This window comes from Electrona antarctica (genome assembly GCF_951216825.1).
Source record: "Electrona antarctica genome assembly, chromosome: 10".
Taxonomy (NCBI): domain Eukaryota; kingdom Metazoa; phylum Chordata; class Actinopteri; order Myctophiformes; family Myctophidae; genus Electrona; species Electrona antarctica.
The window spans coordinates 12922877-12942864 of record NC_136791.1 but is presented as its reverse complement, the minus strand read 5'-3'; the positions used below and the strand labels follow the sequence as shown (position 1 = coordinate 12942864).

At 42.8% G+C, this 19988-nt stretch overlaps 1 protein-coding gene across 18 annotated transcripts in view; it reads left to right on the top strand.

The window, feature by feature from the left end:
• The window catches only part of dst (dystonin), a 155304-nt gene that overhangs the window by 86259 nt on the left and 49057 nt on the right, over positions 1-19988 (top strand). For 14 of the 18 annotated variants that reach the window (XM_079513097.1, XM_079513095.1, XM_079513086.1 and 11 more), the window contains 21 exons: positions 237-5078; positions 5161-5307; positions 5607-5822; positions 5914-6060; positions 7029-7265; positions 8318-8470; positions 9365-9598; positions 9984-10256; positions 11508-11696; positions 12470-12826; positions 13087-13263; positions 14619-14742; positions 15875-16083; positions 16320-16637; positions 16737-16903; positions 17058-17214; positions 17800-17926; positions 18163-18213; positions 18633-18868; positions 19177-19306; positions 19702-19901. In XM_079513097.1, the coding sequence (XP_079369223.1) occupies positions 237-5078; positions 5161-5307; positions 5607-5822; positions 5914-6060; positions 7029-7265; positions 8318-8470; positions 9365-9598; positions 9984-10256; positions 11508-11696; positions 12470-12826; positions 13087-13263; positions 14619-14742; positions 15875-16083; positions 16320-16637; positions 16737-16903; positions 17058-17214; positions 17800-17926; positions 18163-18213; positions 18633-18868; positions 19177-19306; positions 19702-19901 (8691 nt within the window). The remainder of the gene's footprint in view (positions 1-236; positions 5079-5160; positions 5308-5606; positions 5823-5913; positions 6061-7028; positions 7266-8317; positions 8471-9364; positions 9599-9983; positions 10257-11507; positions 11697-12469; positions 12827-13086; positions 13264-14618; positions 14743-15874; positions 16084-16319; positions 16638-16736; positions 16904-17057; positions 17215-17799; positions 17927-18162; positions 18214-18632; positions 18869-19176; positions 19307-19701; positions 19902-19988) is intronic. The other 4 variants (XM_079513091.1, XM_079513092.1, XM_079513093.1 and 1 more) reach the window with 2 other exon arrangements.

The following is a 19988-nucleotide window of genomic DNA, read 5'->3' as shown; positions in this document are numbered from 1 at the left end:
CAAGAAGCTGTACATTTTGTTCACAGAAGCATGTCGGCTTTTAATGTACTGTACCTCGCTGTTAAAACCTTGACACGGCCATGCTCTTGCACACATGAACTGTTAACATACACATGCTTGTCTGATGGTGAGTACAAGTTTTGCCTTGCTTTTGAATACTGTTGAATTTGAATTTCACATTTTGTATTCACAGTTAAAACAATTTTAATGATGCATCAAATTATGATTTTCCATAGGGTTTTGAAAGCAGTGGTGACATTCATGAGCTTGGAGATGGAGCCTTGTCTTCTGTCCAATGCAGCCTGATTGATCAGATGCCTGGAGACGTTCTACCTGAGACCCAGACTATAACCTCCGAGCAGCTGCTCCCTCTGGGCTCGGATGATGCTCTCAACCAAGATATTATCGATTATTCAACATTGATCCAGCTAAATGATGCAAGCAAGTGCATTCCAAGTACACATTTCTCTTCTGTGCCTTTCTCACTTCTGGCAGCAGCTAGGGAAGCGGCCACCTCTGAACATTTGATCGTTAAGGTGATAGACATGGAACAGGTCAGTGATGAATTGAAAATGTCCTATACGGGAGATGAACTGACTTTGGAGAGAGCATTTCAGCTTGGCCTGATCCCCTGTTCTGTCTACATGAAGGCTCTTGAAAGTCAGGAGACCAAGATGGACTTGATTAACTCCAGTAGTCAGGGGAGTACATTTTGCAGCCTTGTGAACCTTCAGGGTGGAGAAAAGCTAATGGTGGATGAAGCTGTCCAGTGTGATTTGCTGAGCTGTAGCAGCACACTAATAGTGCTTGGAAAACAGAGGGAGTTCATTGGCCTGTTGTTGCCTCTCTCTGGGGAAATCCTCAATGAATCAACCTCAGTGCATCATGAAGTCATCACAGAGAAATTTGCCAGCAAACTGTTCAGTAATCGACAGAAGATAGCAGCATTTTACCTACCTGACAACTCGGAGGTAGTTGATTTCACGTCTGCTATTCAGAAGGGTCTGATTGACAGTCATACCGTAGAGATATTGAAAACGATAGAATTCCCTGATGTGTTTCCTGATGTGGATCAGCTTCATTCAAAGTTTTCCTCTTGGCTCACGGTTAGAGAACTTAAAATGTCTGGGTGTAATCATACCACAGATAGTCCAGGGGATATGAACAGCCCGTCACCCACTGAAGAGAGACAGTTATTCATCTCCTACCTCATGATCAATAGTTACATAGATCCAAAGACAGGACAAAGACTGTTGATACTTGATAACCATGCGTCTAAAATGATACAACTTTTCATTGAAGATACAGAGACTTTAGACAACGGAGAGCAAAATGCTGCTTTAGTCATTTCAGACGGTAGTATTTTAAAACAGCTTGAGTTTGAAGTTCACTTTAAAAGTGATGAAGACAATCTTGTTACGTTGCACATAAAAGAAGAAACGGATGAATTATTAAAAAATAAGCAATCACTCCCATCTCATGATTTGGTTCCCTTGGAGAATTCTTCTGATGAAAAACTCTGTACCAATATCAGAGTGTTGAATCTCGATTACACTGAGTCTTTAGTTGATGTCAACTCATTTTGGAGCATCATACAGCCTGATTCTACAGCCAACTGTTTGGTTCAAAACAGCACAAGTAGCACAATCTCTGGTCGTTTTGAAAATGACAATTCTGCTGAGGAATCTTCTATGTTTAAGAGGATAGATTCCATTGAGACATCGTCAATGGTTGTTGGCTCTTTTTTGAACACCGTGCAGCCTGATTCTACAGACTATAATATCACATGCAGCACAAACACTGCTGATCTTGAGCAGAATGTGATTACTGGAGACAACTTTGATGTTGAAGATACCCATCAGGAATCGTCAATATCGAAAATGATTGATTCTGTTGAGGAATATCTTTTTGTTGGTGTTGATTCTGTGAGTAACAACACACACAATGATAATACAGAGAATGGAGTGTCCTCTGATGAAAAACCTGATGCCAAGATCAGGGTGTTGAACCTTGATTATACCGAAGAGTCTTTGGTATATGTTGACTCAGCTTGCAATATCATACGTCCTGATTCTACCATCAACTCTTTGTTTCCAAATAGCACAAACTCTACTGATGAACAATATGCAATTGCTGGAAATGGCTTTGATATTGAAGAGGCCATTGTGGAATCTGCAATGACCATTGACTCTTTTACAAGCATCATACAACCTGATTCAACAATGAAAACATTGTCTCAAAATAACACAAGTAGCACAAACTTTACTGATCTCGAACAATGTCTAGTTGCTGGAAATGGCTTCGATGTTAATGATTGCATTGACAAATCCTCTATGGATGTTGACTCTGTAATGAAGCCCAATTTTACAGTGAAACAGTTTTGTCAAGATGGCACAAGCAGCGCAAACACTACAGACTTTAAAAAATGTGAAATAATTATGCTGGATATCGATGCTGGAGTGACTGCCAGTGAAGGTCTAAATACTGTTCTACCAAAGTGTTTCACTGTAAATATAGCCAGTGACACAAACATTGATTTACTCCCCAATGCACATGACTCCGAAAGTCTGACACTGGCGATGAAGTGTTGCCAACAATCACCAACACACGTAAATCTTGACTCATCGTCCACTGACTCAAGGGAGACCGACAACAGGACCACGATGCCTCTCATGTCTGAGGAGGTGTGGGAGGTCGACGACGAGCGAGGCTACGCCATTCATCTTCTCAAAGAGCAGATGGAGGAAGGAGGCATTTTGGACGTCACTTCTGGGAAACGCTACGACCTGGAGGCGGCTCTCGAAAAGGGCCTCGTCGATGGAAAAACTGTGCTGGAGCTGCTTGCATTGCAGCTGAACAGAAACAGAGATGTTACAGGGGAAGAGGGCACGATGTCTATCCTCAGACAAACTGTATCGAGTGGATCTATATCCCCTTATGTTGCGCTGCATGTTATGGAGCAGCAGAACCTGCTAAGCGCTAGTGTATATGACTCCACGTCTGGTTGTAACGTTAGCGTCAGTGAGGCTTTGCAGTCTGGATTAATTAGTGATGAATTGGCCGATAGGATAATTCACTCGGAGCGTATTTGCGGAGACGTCATTTACCCCGAGGGCAGGGACACTCCATGCATCTCTGATGACCATAGCCTGGGATTCATTAAGGGAAACGAGGCGGAGAGTGTACTAGAGTGGCAGTGTGACAGGGTTGCTGTAGTAGTGCTTGATCTCGCTGATGTACACAGCGATGACAGACTAATGGAGCATGAGAGTGGAATTGAAGTTCTAGGTTTTAGGCCAGGAGGAAATGCAGAAGACATGAGTAATTATCTCCATACATTGCTTCCCTCGTGCATTAGTCATAGCCTTCCCCAAGCTCAAATGACCTCACCTATCTCACTGAATAAGGTCTCACAAGAATTTACTACCTGTCAAAATGACAGAACACATTTGCTAAGGGAAGATAGTGACACACAGGTGTTAACCAATAGTCTGTCTAGTCTGTCTAGAAATGTCGTCCAAAATGATTTTCATCCAACCTTATCAGATGTGACTGAAGGAGCCAATCGGATAGAGAGCCATACTGAAAGCGACTTGCCACTAGAAGAGGTTTTATTCAGAGCTGGATATCACAACATGAATCAGACAGTTAGCCCTGTTCAGAGTGACTCGGGCGTATCCTCGTCCTATAGTGATGTTATGTCTGAAGAAAATAGAGTAGAGAATGTGCTAAATGCTGCCGTGTCCTCTTTAGTCAATGAGCCAGTGCAGAGAATAGATTACTCATCACCAAGGGATTTGTTTGAAAATGGCATCATCTCCGCGTCTGAATCTACTAGTGACGTTGTGGAAAGGATCACAGAATCTAGCAGTGCAATGACATTACCTCATCGAACAACATTTCAACCAGAAGGGGATTTCAGTTTAGAAACTGAACCCACATCCCCTCAAAATCTTCAGCAGTTGAATCAGTGCTCTCAAATGCCTACTATTTCCAGTGAAGCCAATATTCAAACAGGCACAATCAACCATGGCAGCTATGATATCAACGATGCAGAAAATGTAAATCCTGATTCCTTTGGTGTTACTGAGCTAGTAGGGATTAATAACTGTCTGTCAGATTCAAACGATGATGCTGCACATGAGGTGGATTCACGCCATGTGGTTGGCAGTAAGCTTTCCCCAGAGGGGCAACGGGTGGACATTTTCTCAGTTGGCAGTGGTCACGACCAGACTCCTGTCTTCACAGACATACAAACAATAGAGGCAAGTAATAGCAAACATGATGCAGTTGTTGTTGGTAGAGACTCACCCTTAACAACAGACATGGATGCAGGGTATCCAGCAAACATAGCGAAAACAGACCATGGATTAGATATGTGTGCTTTAGTTGAGGAACCCCAGGAAGTGACTCATGTTCAATCAGATTTTCCCATTACATCTGACAATTCATCTCCATCAATGACGTATAATGCTGCAAGGTCTGGCCTAGAACAACCGCCGAATATTTGCAAAAACGAGGCTAATGTTGATGAAATGCAATCCATGGAAACGCAACATGTCAAAGCTGTTGTAACTATGGTTCCCAACATTCCACTGTCCTCGGAGAGAGACGGTTTTGACAAGAGCGACACAGCCCATGGACCCTTGGATATCAGTAGCCCAGTTCCTCTCAACACCCTTATTTCAGACCAAAAAGAAACGGAAAACCAAAATCGTATGAACCAGGAAGTGAATATCCACGAAGACCCACAGCAGTGTGACATTGGAAGCATTCAGTCCCAGCTGCTGCAAGTTCTCCGGAGCGTTTCATCAAGCCAAGACCCGTCGGTGCTCCAGGGTGTGATGGAGACCCTGAGCAGCGTTCTTGGGCAGGGTGGTCTTGGAGACAGACACCGTGCCCTGGAGAGCATCATGGAAGAGAGCTCTGAGGAGGAGACAATGGAGGGGTCAACAGAAGAGGAAGCTGACGTCAAAATCAGCCATGAGCTGTGTGCTCGGACCACTTCAATCAGTCAGGAGCTGTGTGCTCAGACCACTTCAGATGGCTGCCATGCTGGAGACGATTTGGACGACATGGTATTTTTATTTTTATTTTCATTTTCCTCATATCCTAAATAACATCCATCCCACTTTTGTAATAGTTTTCTGTTTCCTACAGCCATACTCCATCCAGGAGTATTTAGAGTGCGTTGGGAGACTACAGGATCACGTGGACGTTTTAGATGATGTCAGAAGTGACCTTTTAGCCCAGGGTCCCTTGAGCAACAACATGGACGTGTTGCAGAAACAGATGGAGGAATCCCAGGTCAGAGGAATAAATTATGGAACTCAATTTACAATTACAATTCATCCATTTAGCAGACACTCTTAATCCAGAGTAAGCAAGAACATATATCAGATGCATAGAAATAGTCATCAAGGATCATAAGTAAGCTAAAAACATCACATCCGTCAAACAGTAAAATAACTGTACAATGAAACAATAAGTATACAGACTCTACAGAAATGTACTGTATATTACCACCGTAGCATTAACATTTTTTATATTTTTTTACTGTATGCACTGGTACTTTTAACAGTTGTGTTCTGCACTCTCTTTCCCAGGCACTGGAGTCTCACCTGTCTAGACTCGTTGGGGTTTTAACAATAGATCTGGAGAAAGCTGAACAGCTCTTAAACTCCGTTAATGAGCTTGTTCCCGCACAAATACACCATGATTTGGCCTCAGCATTTCTAGAATTGAAGCCGGCGTTTATTCACATTTGCCAAATGTCTAGAGAAAGGACACAGGCTTTGATGCAAGCGTTCGAAAATGGACAGGTCAGTGTTTATTGTCCATTGACATAATTAAGTTGTGGCCTCTTGTGATGCGTCTGCGCAGAATGTTCAACTGTTTTCCGTGGGATTCTAGTTCCAGCTGGTGTCTGCGTACCAAACATTTGTGGCTGACCTTGATAAACTGGCGTCTTACATCCATCACAACTCTGAGACACATGAGCTGGAACTGATGAACACGTACAATGTGGACACATTGAAGCATGTCCTTCAGCAGAACAAGGTATTTGTATTGTCTTACAAATCGTCACTGTCGGGTGGAAACCTTGTTTGTCCAAAACCGTTACTTTCAGTTAATGGTTCAATGGAAAAAAGAACCTGTGTTCGAATGGATCCAATGTAGTAATACTTTTGACATTTGTTTGTCATTTTATATCATTTATTTTAAGGTTTTTCCAAGATATCAGAGAACAACAGACTCAGACTTACATAAAAGACGATTGATGACATAATCATACACATAAGACACTTTTAAAAAGATATAAAGAAGAAACAATAAAACAAAGAAGGAAAAAAAATAAAGTAAAGTGGTGGAAGCTCGAGAAATAGGGAACAGTGCGACACAGGCTAAAATCAGTCTGAATGCACAGATCAGATATGGTCACTTGCAAACGGTAATGTGAATGGTCGCGCCAAAAGATCGGATTTGAGAAAAAAATATCTGATTTGAATCGGATTTGACTTGATGTGACTGCAGTCTAAATCGGGCCTAAGAGTCTGCAGTGCCCTCTGTGTATGTGTGCGCAAGTGAGGGTGGGATGTCCCCACATGACACTCATTGTGTAAGGATCGATGCCCAACTGAATACACACACAACTGTAATTTTTACGTTCGGTACCACTTGTTAATACTTTCATTGGTTAAATATTTATAATAGACAGAACTAACCACTTTCTAACCACTTTCACTTTATATATTTATAAAGTGAAAATCTCCAAACGTCAAATCTCTTTGTGACATGTAAGCTTGTAGATCTGCTATTTTACTATTTTCACGAATACATTTGCCCCTACGAAGTAGAGCATTCATTTTCAAACATTTTCAAACAAACAAAAAAGTTTATATATGGAGATTCAAGGTTTCTGCCTGACAGCAACACAATCCAAACCCACTGAACCCACAAAACATTTGACCACTTTCCGCAACTGAATTGATATCTGCTTGATGGGCTGGCTGACCCTGTTGTTCCAGGACATGGAGAGGAGTCTACTGAAGGCAGCACGGCCCCAGTTAGAGGACATGGCGTTTGAAATCCAGAACTTTATATCTGAGCACACCCAGTTCTTGAGTCCAGTTCAGAGCAGACACCTCCTCAAGTCTCTGAGCACCATCCAGCTGGCATTCAGACAGCAGACAGAGAGGCTGGCTGCCGAGCGAGACAACCTGGAACGACTGCTGGAGAGCAGGGAGAGAGAGAGCCAGCAGCAGGTCTGCAATGTGGATGATGGTCTGAAAAGACCTTGAGGTTCTGTGATTAAAGAAAGAAACTGCACGGAAATCGGTTTTGATTTTGAAGATTTGGAGTGATGAATATGTGTTCATAATGCGTGGTAGATTGTAGAAGCCATTATGTTGCATGCCATGCATGGCAGATGTAAAAGAATGATTTTGTTAAATGTTTCGATTATGTGACCACTAATATACAGAATGTCTTTGACTTGCATTATTTGAATCAATTTGTATGCTATTAATTTATCACAACCTCAGATTTTAGAAAGATTCTTTTAATTGGTTTTACTTGTTGCCAAGTGGGTAAACAGAAATTGGATTGTATAGGAAACTTTGCATGTGTTTTACCCCAGTATTTGCTGTCATTTGAACATTGATCTGGTTTGAGTTACTTCTCTTCTGAGCAATCATACTTTAGACGTTAAATTGGTATCTGTAAATGTTTATGAGAATTGTCAGAATTGCTGCTTACTGTATGTCCTTTATGTCCTTGATCACAGCTAGAGACTAACTTACAGTACTGGTTGTGTTCTACAGGCCTCAAGACATCAATCAGCTAAATTAACAACGGACAAAATGCACCTGCTGTGTTGGAATGCTTTCGCCCACAACATGGACACTAACACATGTCAAATGAACCTTTGTTAAGACCCTACCATGAACCCTGTGTGGTGAATGGCTGGCATGTTTACAGCATACTAAATCTACTGTGTTAGGTGTTTAAAGGCAAATCCATCCATTTGAGGACAGAATTCACGTTACGCCAATGAACATGAGAAAATACCACCTCCATTTTTGTTATGTGTTCATGTCCATTCGTGCTAGATATACAGTACTCATTTGCACAATTACGATTAATTAATCCTTCTGATTTAGTTGTACAATCATGTGAATAACACTGTACAGTATGTGAAACTGAATTCTGTTCTAGGATGGGAGTTTTGTTTCATCTGTATGCTTGTGAATGTTATTGTTAATGTCTCGTTTAAGCGTTTTTGCACAAGATGAATTGCAATTTTTTCCTTGCACAGTGTGTGCTGGAGAAACACAAGGAGTTTTCCGACAAGCTGGGAGAGCTCTGTGAGAATCTTACCCTGACAGAGAACCGTCTCATTGGTCATCGGCAGCAGGGAGACAATACAGAAACCGTTAGCGACCTGCAGCAATATCAGCAAGAGCACCAGGTAGCTTGTACACTAAGATTTGCTTTGATACTCGATGTACAGTACAATGCACTTTTTCAGTGAATACACATCTACGTAAATCCAGTGTATAGGTTTCCAAGTGATTTGTTCCATGACTGTAAGTGAAGAAAAGGCTGCACACTCATGGCCACGATGCAGGATAACTTTATTAAATGAATACCAACGACCTGGAAAGGTCTTCTTCATTCAGGATTATCCTGCATCATTCATGGCTATGAGTGTGCAGCCTTTTCTTCACTTTTAGACTTATTTACCAAGGTTTTCTTTTTTTTTTTTTTTTAATCCTTTATTTACCCAGGGTAGTAGCTGAGCACAAGTGCTCATTTTCAGCAACGCCCTGCACATAGAAACACACAGACACACACATTAAAACCTGGGAGCTGACCAGTACAACCACAGTCTTATACTGTTGGCCACTAAGCAGCTCCAGGGGGAGCAGTTGGGGGTCAGTGCCTGCCTTGCTCAAGGGCACTTCAGCGGTGTTGGGTGAGTGATGACAATCACTTCCCCACCCAGATTTTTCCCATTCGATTCCCCGTCTGGGGAATCAAACCGGCAACCTTTCGGCAACAAGGGCACTCCTCTAACCCTTAGGCCACCGCTGCCCCAAAAGGTCAGCAGCAGTACCTCATCAATACTGGTGTGCGGCTGTGCGCCCTTCTCCTTTTTGTTTGCCTTATTATTCCATGACTGTAACATTAACCCCTTGAACCTTAGCGTCCCTATTCTGGGGAAAACAGTGGTGAAAATAGCCAATCTACAAGCCCACAGCGCGTTGTGTTGCGACACAAAGCTTGTAGATCGGCTATTTTTGCCAAAGATAGATTACTACAGTAAGTGCTTAATCACACTTCATGTCTGTCTGTTCTCAAGGCCCTACAGAAAGACGTGCTGACAAATGCCAGCGCTTTGAAGGAGGTCATCACCGGCACGGCAAAGTTCCTGGAGGAGAACCGGGGAAAACTGATGCCAGAACAGAGCGCTGTCATAGAGAGCAAGCTGGAGGAGGCCAAGACCAAAGCCAAGCTCATCAACCAACGAGCCGAGGAGTCCAGAAAAGACCTGGAGAAGGTTGTTACCACAGCTATCAAGCAGGAAAGTGAGAAGGTTAGTGGGCTGCATTACTCCATGACCATGAGTTCATCATTTTGGTTTCTTTAGTTACAACAGTAACATAAATCAACAAACAACTGAAATGTTATTAGAGGGTATGCGCGTGACATCATCATCATACCTAAAAGTTATGCAGGAACGCCTACTAACTGAGTAGCAAAAAACTACTTTCTGGCCTTGACAGCCCATGCATCCAAACAGATATCTGATTGCATTAAATGACGTTAAACTCACTTTGCCTCTTTATGCACAGGCAAATATCAATGTAAATCGCACATAATGGTGTACAATTAGCATATATTTAGCTATTAAATACACTAGCATCTGTACAAGACATTAATCTTTGGTTTGGAACTATACTATGGTTTCTTTCTATTAGGCTGCAGCTGTTGAACAGCTTGAAGAAAGTAAGAACAAAATTGAAGGTCTCCTGGGCTGGATATCCAACATTGGAAATCAACAAGAAGAAGACCTTGAGAAAAGCAAAAACAATGGGAACGTTCCTCTGGAGACGTCAGCCAAGGGGCTGATAAGAGAGGACGACAACACCAATGGAAACACACTCCAGACCGTTGAGAATGACTCCGCGAGGCAGACGAGTGGGAACAACACCTCATCTCTGGATCTTGACAAGCAGCATGACATGGTCAAGGTACAGTTTACACAATACAGTATACAGTAAACGTTTCTCACAGGGCTGTCTCAGAATAGTCATGAATGTTTATCCAATTGTCCAATAGCAGGGGCCCTATTTTCCCCCTTGTCCCTAAACCTTTTTTTCTTTTACTATTTTGAAAAACATTATTAATATTCCAAATAGCCATTTCAAAATGGTAAAAAAAAAAGTCAAAGAACTTTAGGGCCCTAGATGTCTATTGCTGTTCTTCCGTGCTGCATCCATCCATCCATACATCTTCAACCGCTTATCCGTAGTCGGGTCGCGGGGGCAACAGCTCCAGACTTCCCCCTCCAGAGCAACATTAGTAACTTCCTCCTGGGGGATCCCGAGGCGTTCCCAAGGCCAGTGAGTCGATGTAATCCTTCCATCTCATCCTTGGTCTGCCCCGGGGTCTCCTCCCAGTGGGACGTGCATCGACGCTCGAGAGGCATCCTAACCAGATGCCCGAACCACCTATGCTGGCTCCTTTCCAGGCGAAGAAGCAGCGACTTTACTCTACTCTACTTCCGTGCTGCATACTACAAACAAAACAACTAGTTTCCTGTATCAAAACCAAATATGGAACAAAGAAAGCCACCGGATTTAGCAATTAATGCATTTCTCTTGCTTATGATTTCTCAATTAACTTTGCATTATGGGCCTGGGCCATGGTTCAGTGGTCCTGGCACCTTGGCTGGTAATCCAGTCTGGCAGTGTGCCGCGGGTTCGACTCCCGATCCCGACGGCCTTTACTGCATGTCTTCCCCCCCATCTCTCACCCCATCTCTCTCCCCATTTCCTGTCAGCCTACTGTCTGTCCCTCCATAAAATATATAAAATAAAGGCGAAAGCCACAAAAAAATACATTAAAAACTTTGCATTATGAGCCCTACTTTAGCCCATTTAGACCCGAGGCCGATTCTAAAAATTCCTTCTAAAACCTAACCCAAGTTTTCTGAAAACCTTCATATTCTTATTAACAAAAGTAAATAATAATAATGATGTTGCTACATGTATAGTAACATCTAATAAGACACAGAGGTAGTATTGAAAGGTAACAACGTACAGGTTACAACAGGTCTAAACGGGTTAAAACTTTGTACAGTACATTTTATTGAACATTCCAATGCTTTTAGTTTTCCTGTGACCAGAAACTTGACTCTCTTTGGCGAGCATAGGTCATTTTATGAAGCTCTTCCAGCTGGTGTGACCCGAAAGCCTCGTTGTCGTTAATTCTTCCTGCAGGCTCGTCATCGGGAGATCCTGTCTCAGCAGCAGGATCTCATCATGGCCACCCAGTCGGCTCAGGCTCTGCTGGACAAGCAGGCCCAGGTGCTGTCCCCGGAGGAGAAGGACAAGCTGCAGAGGGACGTCCAGGAGCTCCGCGGGCGCTACGACACCTCTCTGACACACGCCGAGCAGCAGATGAAGCAGGTGCACTACACCAGTGGTTCTCAAACCTTTTCATGTCAATGACACTTATTAGCCCTGCGTATACCCATTTGAAAAGATGTGCCAGGGACCCCATAAGAGAAACTTTTTTCTGGCTCTAGCAGTGATTCTGAACCATTTTAATTTCAAGGACCCCCAGTTTGACATGCATTAGGCCCCAAACCCCCATTTAATGGCATTTTTTATGGCAATTTATATTGTAAAATCACTGTTAATTTAACTCTGAGAGTGTACAAATTAGCGGGTCCATTTGGTTCCATTTGTACACACTCAGAGTTACAAACCCATAAGGGTCCATTTGGTTCCTAACTAATTTAGCTCAAGTACCCGGACCCCACTTTGAGAACCAATGCACTACACAGTGTCGATTTCGTCGATGAAAACTATGGCGAAAAATGTCTGTCGACTGCCTTTTTTCGCTGATGGAAACTAAATCAATTTAACTTAAGCTATGATGACTAAAACTATTCAATTTATCAACAATTTCGTCAAAAAATAAAAACTAGACTGAAATGTTAGCCAGTGAGAAGAGATCCAGTAGAACAAAATATGTTTGGTTGCGCTCTAGAAATAGCAGATCTACATGCATGTGGCATGTAGCCAACTAAAATATCATGATATTTAGTCGGCTAAAACTAGACACTAACACTAAAACATTTCAGATGACTAAAATATGACAAAAACTAACTGACATTTTATTCAAAAGACTACGACTAGAACTAAATCACAACTTGCTGTCAAAATCACCACCGCAGATGCAGAGTGTCCAGGAGGAGATGAAGAAGTTCCAGGGCGACTGTGAGGAGTTTGAGGTGTGGCTGGGCCAGGCCGAGGCGGAGATGAAGGAGATGGGGGCGCCGGCGGCCTGCCTCAACATCCTCAGCGACAAACTGGATCGGCAGAGGAGTTTCTCAGAGGACGTGATCGCTCACAAAGGGGACCTCCGCTTCATCACCATATCGGGGCAGAAGGTTCTGGACGTAGCTAAAGTCTGCAGCGAAGCAGGTGCTGCTGACCGTGGTCAGCTGCAGATAGACACTTCTGGAGCATGTGCCTCTGTCAAAGATCAACTGGACTCTGCGGCTGGACGCTACAAATCTCTGCATTCCCAGGTATGGATTCTAGAATAATTTAGACTGAGTCAAGTACATTACTTTTGCCACATGAGGGCAGTATTTATCCTTAAATTGCGATGAACTGCAATGTGTAAAATGACAATTTCAGAGACCTCGACAGTCTTAACAAATAAAATGTATTTGTTTATTTAATATCTATATTTATGCTTTAGACAGTTGGACCTGTTTTTGAATGAGTTTGGGTTTTAATATGTGCCTTTCTGAGCCATGTGTCATTAACATGAATGTGTGTGCAGTGCAACCAGCTTGGAAGCAACCTCAAAGATGTGGTCGACAAGTACAAGAAATACGACGAGTCATCCGCCGGTCTTCTGAAGTGGCTCAACGGCTCCGAGGAGGAGGCCAGGAGGCAGCAGTCAGAGGCCATCGCTGCTGACCCACAAACACTGCAGAAACAGTTGGAGGAAACCAAGGCATGTAACAAACACCACACAACCACAGTTGTAGTATTCAGCTAAACCTTTTGGTCAGCTATGCATCATCAGCTCAGTGGCCTTGTGGTTAGAGTGTCCGCCCTGAGACTGGGAGGTCGGGGTTCGATCCCCGGCCGGGTCATACCAAAGACTCTAAAAATGGGACCCAGTGCCTCCCTGCTTGACACTCAGCATCAAGGGTTGGATATGGGGTAAGTCCCTGCGACATACTAGCGTCATGTCCAGGGGGTGTACTTGTACATCAAGCTGGCTCACGCTACAGAAACAGGAGATAGGCTCCTGCCCTATGGGCCTCATGGCTCGGCAAGGCTACTACTTATACATCATCATATCATTCACAAGAGATGACTTTGCATAGGGGACCCGTTACACAGGATCAAATGTTGAACTGTCTAGTAAAAATATGCATTGTGCTGATGATAAGGTTGCTAAATTGAGTTTTATTTTAGTGTTACAGCCAGGGTGTGAGAGTTATTCAAACTCATTTAAGTTTTAAAGTCATTGCAAAACAGACCTGCCTTACCATATACAGTGTTTCCACTCGCTCTAAAAACTATTTATAGCACTTTGTTCAAACTCCAAGCAACAGCTTAGCTCTGGTTACTTGTCACTTATGTTCAGTATACAGGCAAAAACACACTTCCTATGCCGTTAAAAAGCCCTGTTTGCCAGAAAGAAATTGTCTGCCTGGCATATGTGATTGCAAGTTTGGAGTGAAAGAGTTTAAACACTAATTCATGCTTAGTTGCATGATGGTGTCACTCCCCCCAAATAACTGGCTAGCAACGCAATGCTGTTCCCCAACATTTCTTGTGGAGAAGCAGAGACTTACAACATGGATATGTGGAGATAAGAGACGCCAGAGAGGAAGACTGGTTACAAATCATCCCAGAGAGATGCCAGACTTTCTATGGAAGCTAAAATATTCAAGAAGGCGTTAGTTGAGAGGAGTATCTGCTGAATGAATATTCAATACTGAGCCTATATGTACCTTTTGTAATAATTATGTGCCTGTTGCCTTACTGTAATTTTCACTTTGTTCAATGTTCCTCCCAGATTACATTATATTTATAACGCATCGTATACAGTATGACTACATCTATTTGCATAGACATAACCCAAATATGGTTGTCAGTAGGTAGGTTTTATAAATATTTAACCAATGGAAAGTAATAACTACATTGAATCCTTTGGAACATAGGTTCCTTTTTTCCATTTCCCAAACAGTAATGTGTTTTGGACTTCCAGTTCCCCCCACCAGTCAATATCATGACGTCTCCCAAGTGAGGAACGTAATTAATTCTCTGATATGTCTTTACTTAACCGATCCCCAGGCCCTGCAAGGTCAGACTACTGGGCATCAGTCTGCTGTGGACACGCTACGCAAGACGGCCACATCTTTGATTGGATCTGAAGGAGACCTGCTGAGCAATCCGGATGAGATCCAGGAAACAGTAGGTGAGTAAGAGAGGTCGGTAGAGTACAGTACAGTAGCTGCCCTGATGCAGTGAAGTGTTATTGACAGTGCACTGCTAAAGTTAATGGCAGTTACGGATACTATACAATAATACTTCAGGGATATGATAAATCAGACTTTGATATTTTAAGCATTGAAAGTGTTGTTGAATGCTTTGAAATGAATTGGGAAGGATTAATAGGATTAGAATCCTAATTTGAAAAGTCTGTATCATCATCCTAGAACTCTGTTGTGCACCTTTCAGAACTTTCAATGTCTGGTGTCTAATTGGTAAACTAGGACACAATTAAAGCTTTCCTCTCCTACCCTGGAGTTGATCCGGTTTCCTCAGCAAATGCTGACATTTTACCACTGAGCTAGTAGCCTGCCTGCTTGCTCAGAGGATAAATTGAATCTTGACCATCAGGTCAAAAGTCATGTCAGATCCAGTGTCTAGGTGAGACATGAGTCACATGACCTTTGACACGATCTAAATATCGCAATAGAAGAATAGGGAGACGATATACAATCACCCCAATTGTATAACTTATATTGTATTAACATACTCTACTGCTATACAGATTTACATATTTACAGTTTATTTGTTATAAAGGTTTTATCGTGTCGCTTTAAGCCTGATTCATATTTGGGTGCGCCCCGGTGTCGCATGCCGGAAATAGCTATTATATATTTTCCAAGTATGCATTACAGTTATGCAGCTTGAAAGTTGCCAGGTTGTTACTGTAAGCTAGGTAAAAATGGCAGCTTTCCTGAATCGGAACAAATTGCATCTGTAAAGAGAAACTTTAAAGAGAATTGCTTTGACAAAGGGTTACAGCTGTCCACAGGACACTATAGTCTTATTGGACCACTTTTGGAATGTTTATGTAATGTAGCCTACTATGATTTCTTAATCATGGACTTCTTGGCCGGCACTCAAAAAAGCTTTCTGTGTACCAAAAACGTGATGTTAATCCTTTTCAAATCCATAGTCTTAGCAAAACAGCCATTACACAGTAATTCATTCCCCTTGTTTGAAACATTAATCTTTGCGTTTTGCCCAAATAATAGTGTTTCAGCTATAATTCACGGTTGGTCTTTGAACATAACCCGATTGTTTTCCATGCACCGTAGACGACATAGCGGAGCGGTACGACAACCTGTCCAAGTCTGTGAGCGATCGGAACGAGAAGCTGCAGATCACCCTGACGCGATCTCTGAGTGTTCAGGATGGCCTGGATGAAATGATGGGATGGATGGAGGGAGTGGAGAAGAGTGTGAAAGAGACAGGGCAAATCCCCCTGGACTCGGCAGCCATAGGGGACATCCTCAGCAAAGAAGCAGTATGTATCTTGCTCCAGTTCAAGAACTGTCTAATAATATACCATCAGATTACAATGTACAGTACCTGTACATTCTGGGACTTAATAAACTAAGTAGCTGTTTTTAGCTTTTAGGCACATTTTCATATAATCAAGCTAAACTTATTCGTGGAACACATGTACAGTATAGTTAAACAAAACATCTCCTACAGTTGGGCTACTCAATAATTGATCGTACTTTTTCTTCTTTCTTGAAGGCATTGGATCAGGACATTGCAAGTCGTCAGAGCAGCATATCGGCAATGAAAGCCAAGGTAAAGAAGTTTGTGGAGACCGCGGATCCGTCTGCGGCTGCCCTGCTGCATTCCAACATGGAAGCGTTGTCCCAGCGGTTCTCTGACGCCTGTACCAAACACAAAGACAAGGTGAACCAGCTGGAGCAGCTGAAAGGAAAGGTGGAGCACTTTGAGAAGACCACAGAGAAGGTCCAGCAGTTTGTCCTGAAGCGCTCACAGGAATTGGATGAGACAGACGGACCTGGGAAAACATTCAACGAAGTCTCTCAGCGCATGCAGGTATGTCAGCTGATTGTACCGTGGCTGTCTTCACGATCACAAATTTACGTTATTGTCCTTGGCTGGATCTTCATCACTGTTTTGATAACGTCATCATAGGATACTAAAGCTGAGATGGCTGAACATGCCAACGATGTGGAGATGCTGCAGAGGTTGTCCAAGGAGCTGTCCAACATGAGCCCTGATGGAAACAATACCCACATTCAGGCCAAGATGGATGACCTCTCCAAAACGTTCAATGCCTTCAAGGACACCGTGAGAGACAAGTAAGCTTCTGTTGCATTACCAATTTTAGCTTTAGATTAATATCTAGTTACACTTTTAACGATGACTTTATCTTTTCAATACATTTAAGTACCGATCTGAGTACTTTGATCTTTGCATACATTTATGATACTTTTTCTCCCCCTTCTACCAAAGGGAAGAGGAGGTGTCCTCCTGTCAAGACCAGCTGGGAGAGTTCAGGTCTGCGGCCGGAGTCCTCACCAAATGGCTGGAGGCAACCACAGAGAAAGTACCTGCGGTTGAGCCAAGCAGCAGTGAGCACAGTCTGTCCAAGGACCTGCAGAAAGTCACGGTGAGTCACGACATTGAGGAAGTCAAAACATTGTTCTGGAGACGTTCCAGAACAATGTGTTTAGACTAATTGTCCTGTAAGTCAGCGCAGCGCCGGGGCACGAACCACCGGTGATATACTTAAAACACAACAGTTTGAAATGGTGGTTGTGTTTTGTAAAGGGTGGAGTGTGAGTGTGCTGGATAGATCACTGCCCTGTCCTCCCTCATAGCCCTGCTGCTTTCTCTGCCAAGCTAACGAGAGACAAATCTAAAAGGGTTTCTGCCTTTCTGGAAGTGGAACACTAAATTAATATATGATGACTTCCAGGAAGAGACACCACTTTGATTAGATAAAACTGAGACGTCACATAAAAGATAAAAAGGAATCCAGATAATTTACCATAAGTGAATAGGTCAACATCAAAGCCCAATATAATGTACATAAAAGGAGAACTTAGTTTAAAATGTTACAGTATGCCTGTGTTTAAATTTACCAACACAGTTACCATAGTTCACATTCATAAGTGATAGAAATACCAGTACGGTCGTCTTTCTAATCTATTATACTGTATGTATTTTCTATTATTGATGACTCTTTGCACAGGGCTTGTTAGAGGAATGGACGTCCAAAGGACCTGCTGTCCAGGACCTCAGGTCTAAAGGGTCAGCTCTCTGCAGCCTCATGCGTGTTCTCACCTCCCCTGCCAAGACAAAGACGTCACACAAGTCAGGTACATTTAAAAACACACTTACTGTACTTCTATTCTTGAATCTTTCAAAGGAATGGGGAAGGAGTGGTGCCACCGTGTGTAGAGTGCAGTATATGGGTATAGTGCATGACATTTGGGGGGATTTGTTATTACTGTATATTAGTATAAACCACTAACCAACACAGGTCGTACGGAGATCTTACATCAGGCAGTCTGCTTGTGCTTCTCTTAAGCCTCATCTTATTTCTTTGTATCAGCTATTACTAATGGTGACGGTCCTGGGAGCCATGCCTACCTAACCAATAAAGGTAATCACTGTACAGTATTATTGTAACACATTAATAACACATTCTCTCTGGTCTTACAGTAACCACTTTCAACCTGGCATCGCTATTCTTATATATTATTTTCGTTATAAATATTATGAAATGAAAATAGCGAATCAATCTACACACTCACAACACGTCGCATTGTAGCGCATTGGAACACATTGTGATCTTGTGGATCACCTATTCGGTGTATAGGGTTTAAGTGGTTCAAGTCTGTGCCAGGCATTATTCTTCAATAACAGCAGCTTTCCTGAAATATTCGATGAAGCTGCAGTATTACTACTGGTTCTACTGTACTGCTAGCACAATCTTATTAACCCGATGCTGCAGTTATATTGTACGAGGCAGAATGGCCTCCTAGGGAGTTAAGTTGATGGCAACCTCTCTGGCGTCCGCAGAGCTGATGGTAATTCAGCAGAACATGTCGTTCGTCAACGAGGGCTACAAGACCCTCGGAGATTTGCTGCAAAGTCAGACCGCAGAGCTGAGTGGTCTTCTGGAGGAGGTGAGAGACACCCGAAGGGAGACAGAGTCCATGATGACGTGGCTGACGGACTCGAAAAAGACCACAGCGTCCAGGAAATGCTCCGCCACGGAGAAAGATTCGATGAAAATGCAGCTTGAGCAACAGCAGGTGCAGTACAGAACACTTGATTTAACTCATTATGACCTGAGGCCGATTCTACAAATGTCTTCTAAATCGTTAGTTTTCTGAGAAACGTATGTTGCTACATCAGAACATTTTGTACACCCCCCCCCCCCCCCCCCCAGAAGCAAAGATTTGAGTTAAAAATCACATGTTAAAAATCACACTCTTATCATCATACATCATCATACATGATCACATTCCGGCCAATCACTTTTGGCGTCCACACTTTTCTACTCTCATTTTTTATCCTCACATTCCGTAAAAATATCAATATCCGTGTGCGATTCTCTCAGGCCTTTGAAGATGAGATGAAGCAAAAGCGAGAAGATTTCCAGAAGCTGAGAGAGAAGCTCCTCCACTTGATCGAGAAGTACCCGAACGCCCCTGAGGCAGAGCAATGGAAGCAGATGCTGGCGCAGATGGGTAAGCACCAAGGGTTTGTCCCGAGGTGGTCAAGAGATACTGACATACTGTGAGTTTGATTCACATCTGTAATTGTTTTCAGAAATTGTAAAAAAAAAAAATAATAATAATTATTAATATTATAATACAATTGCTAAACAGAAACTTTGTATATGGACTGATATAGAGCTGGCTGCATTTTACTCAGAAAAACAAGAAAGTCTCATGAATGTGTCGGGATATCTCAAAACCTAACCCCTCCTGTACAAATAATAAACTCGCCACATCCACAGCCATGTTCCCCGGTCCCAATTAGTGGGAGGTTATTAAGAAAAAGATGGCGCTGTGGATCTAGGGGTGCTGTTGTGCTGACTAATCCATGCCGGTCGGTGTGATTGTCCTGCCCTTCTGGTCAGATGCTGCTTGGGCTGACGTCAGCAGCTCAGTGGAGGAGAGGAAGCTTCACCTGGAGCGCTCCAACAGGAACCTGGACCTGTTCCAAACCACAGAGCCACAGCTTCGCCAGTGGCTCTCAGAGAAAGAGTTGATGATGAGTGTCCTTGGACCACTGTCTATGGACCCCAACATGCTGAAGATGCAGAAACAGCAGGTCCAGGTAACGACAACACATTGAGATGGCTGTATTGCATACACGTTTAGTCCCTGATTCAAATAAACAAATACATTTAATTATAATGAAGAG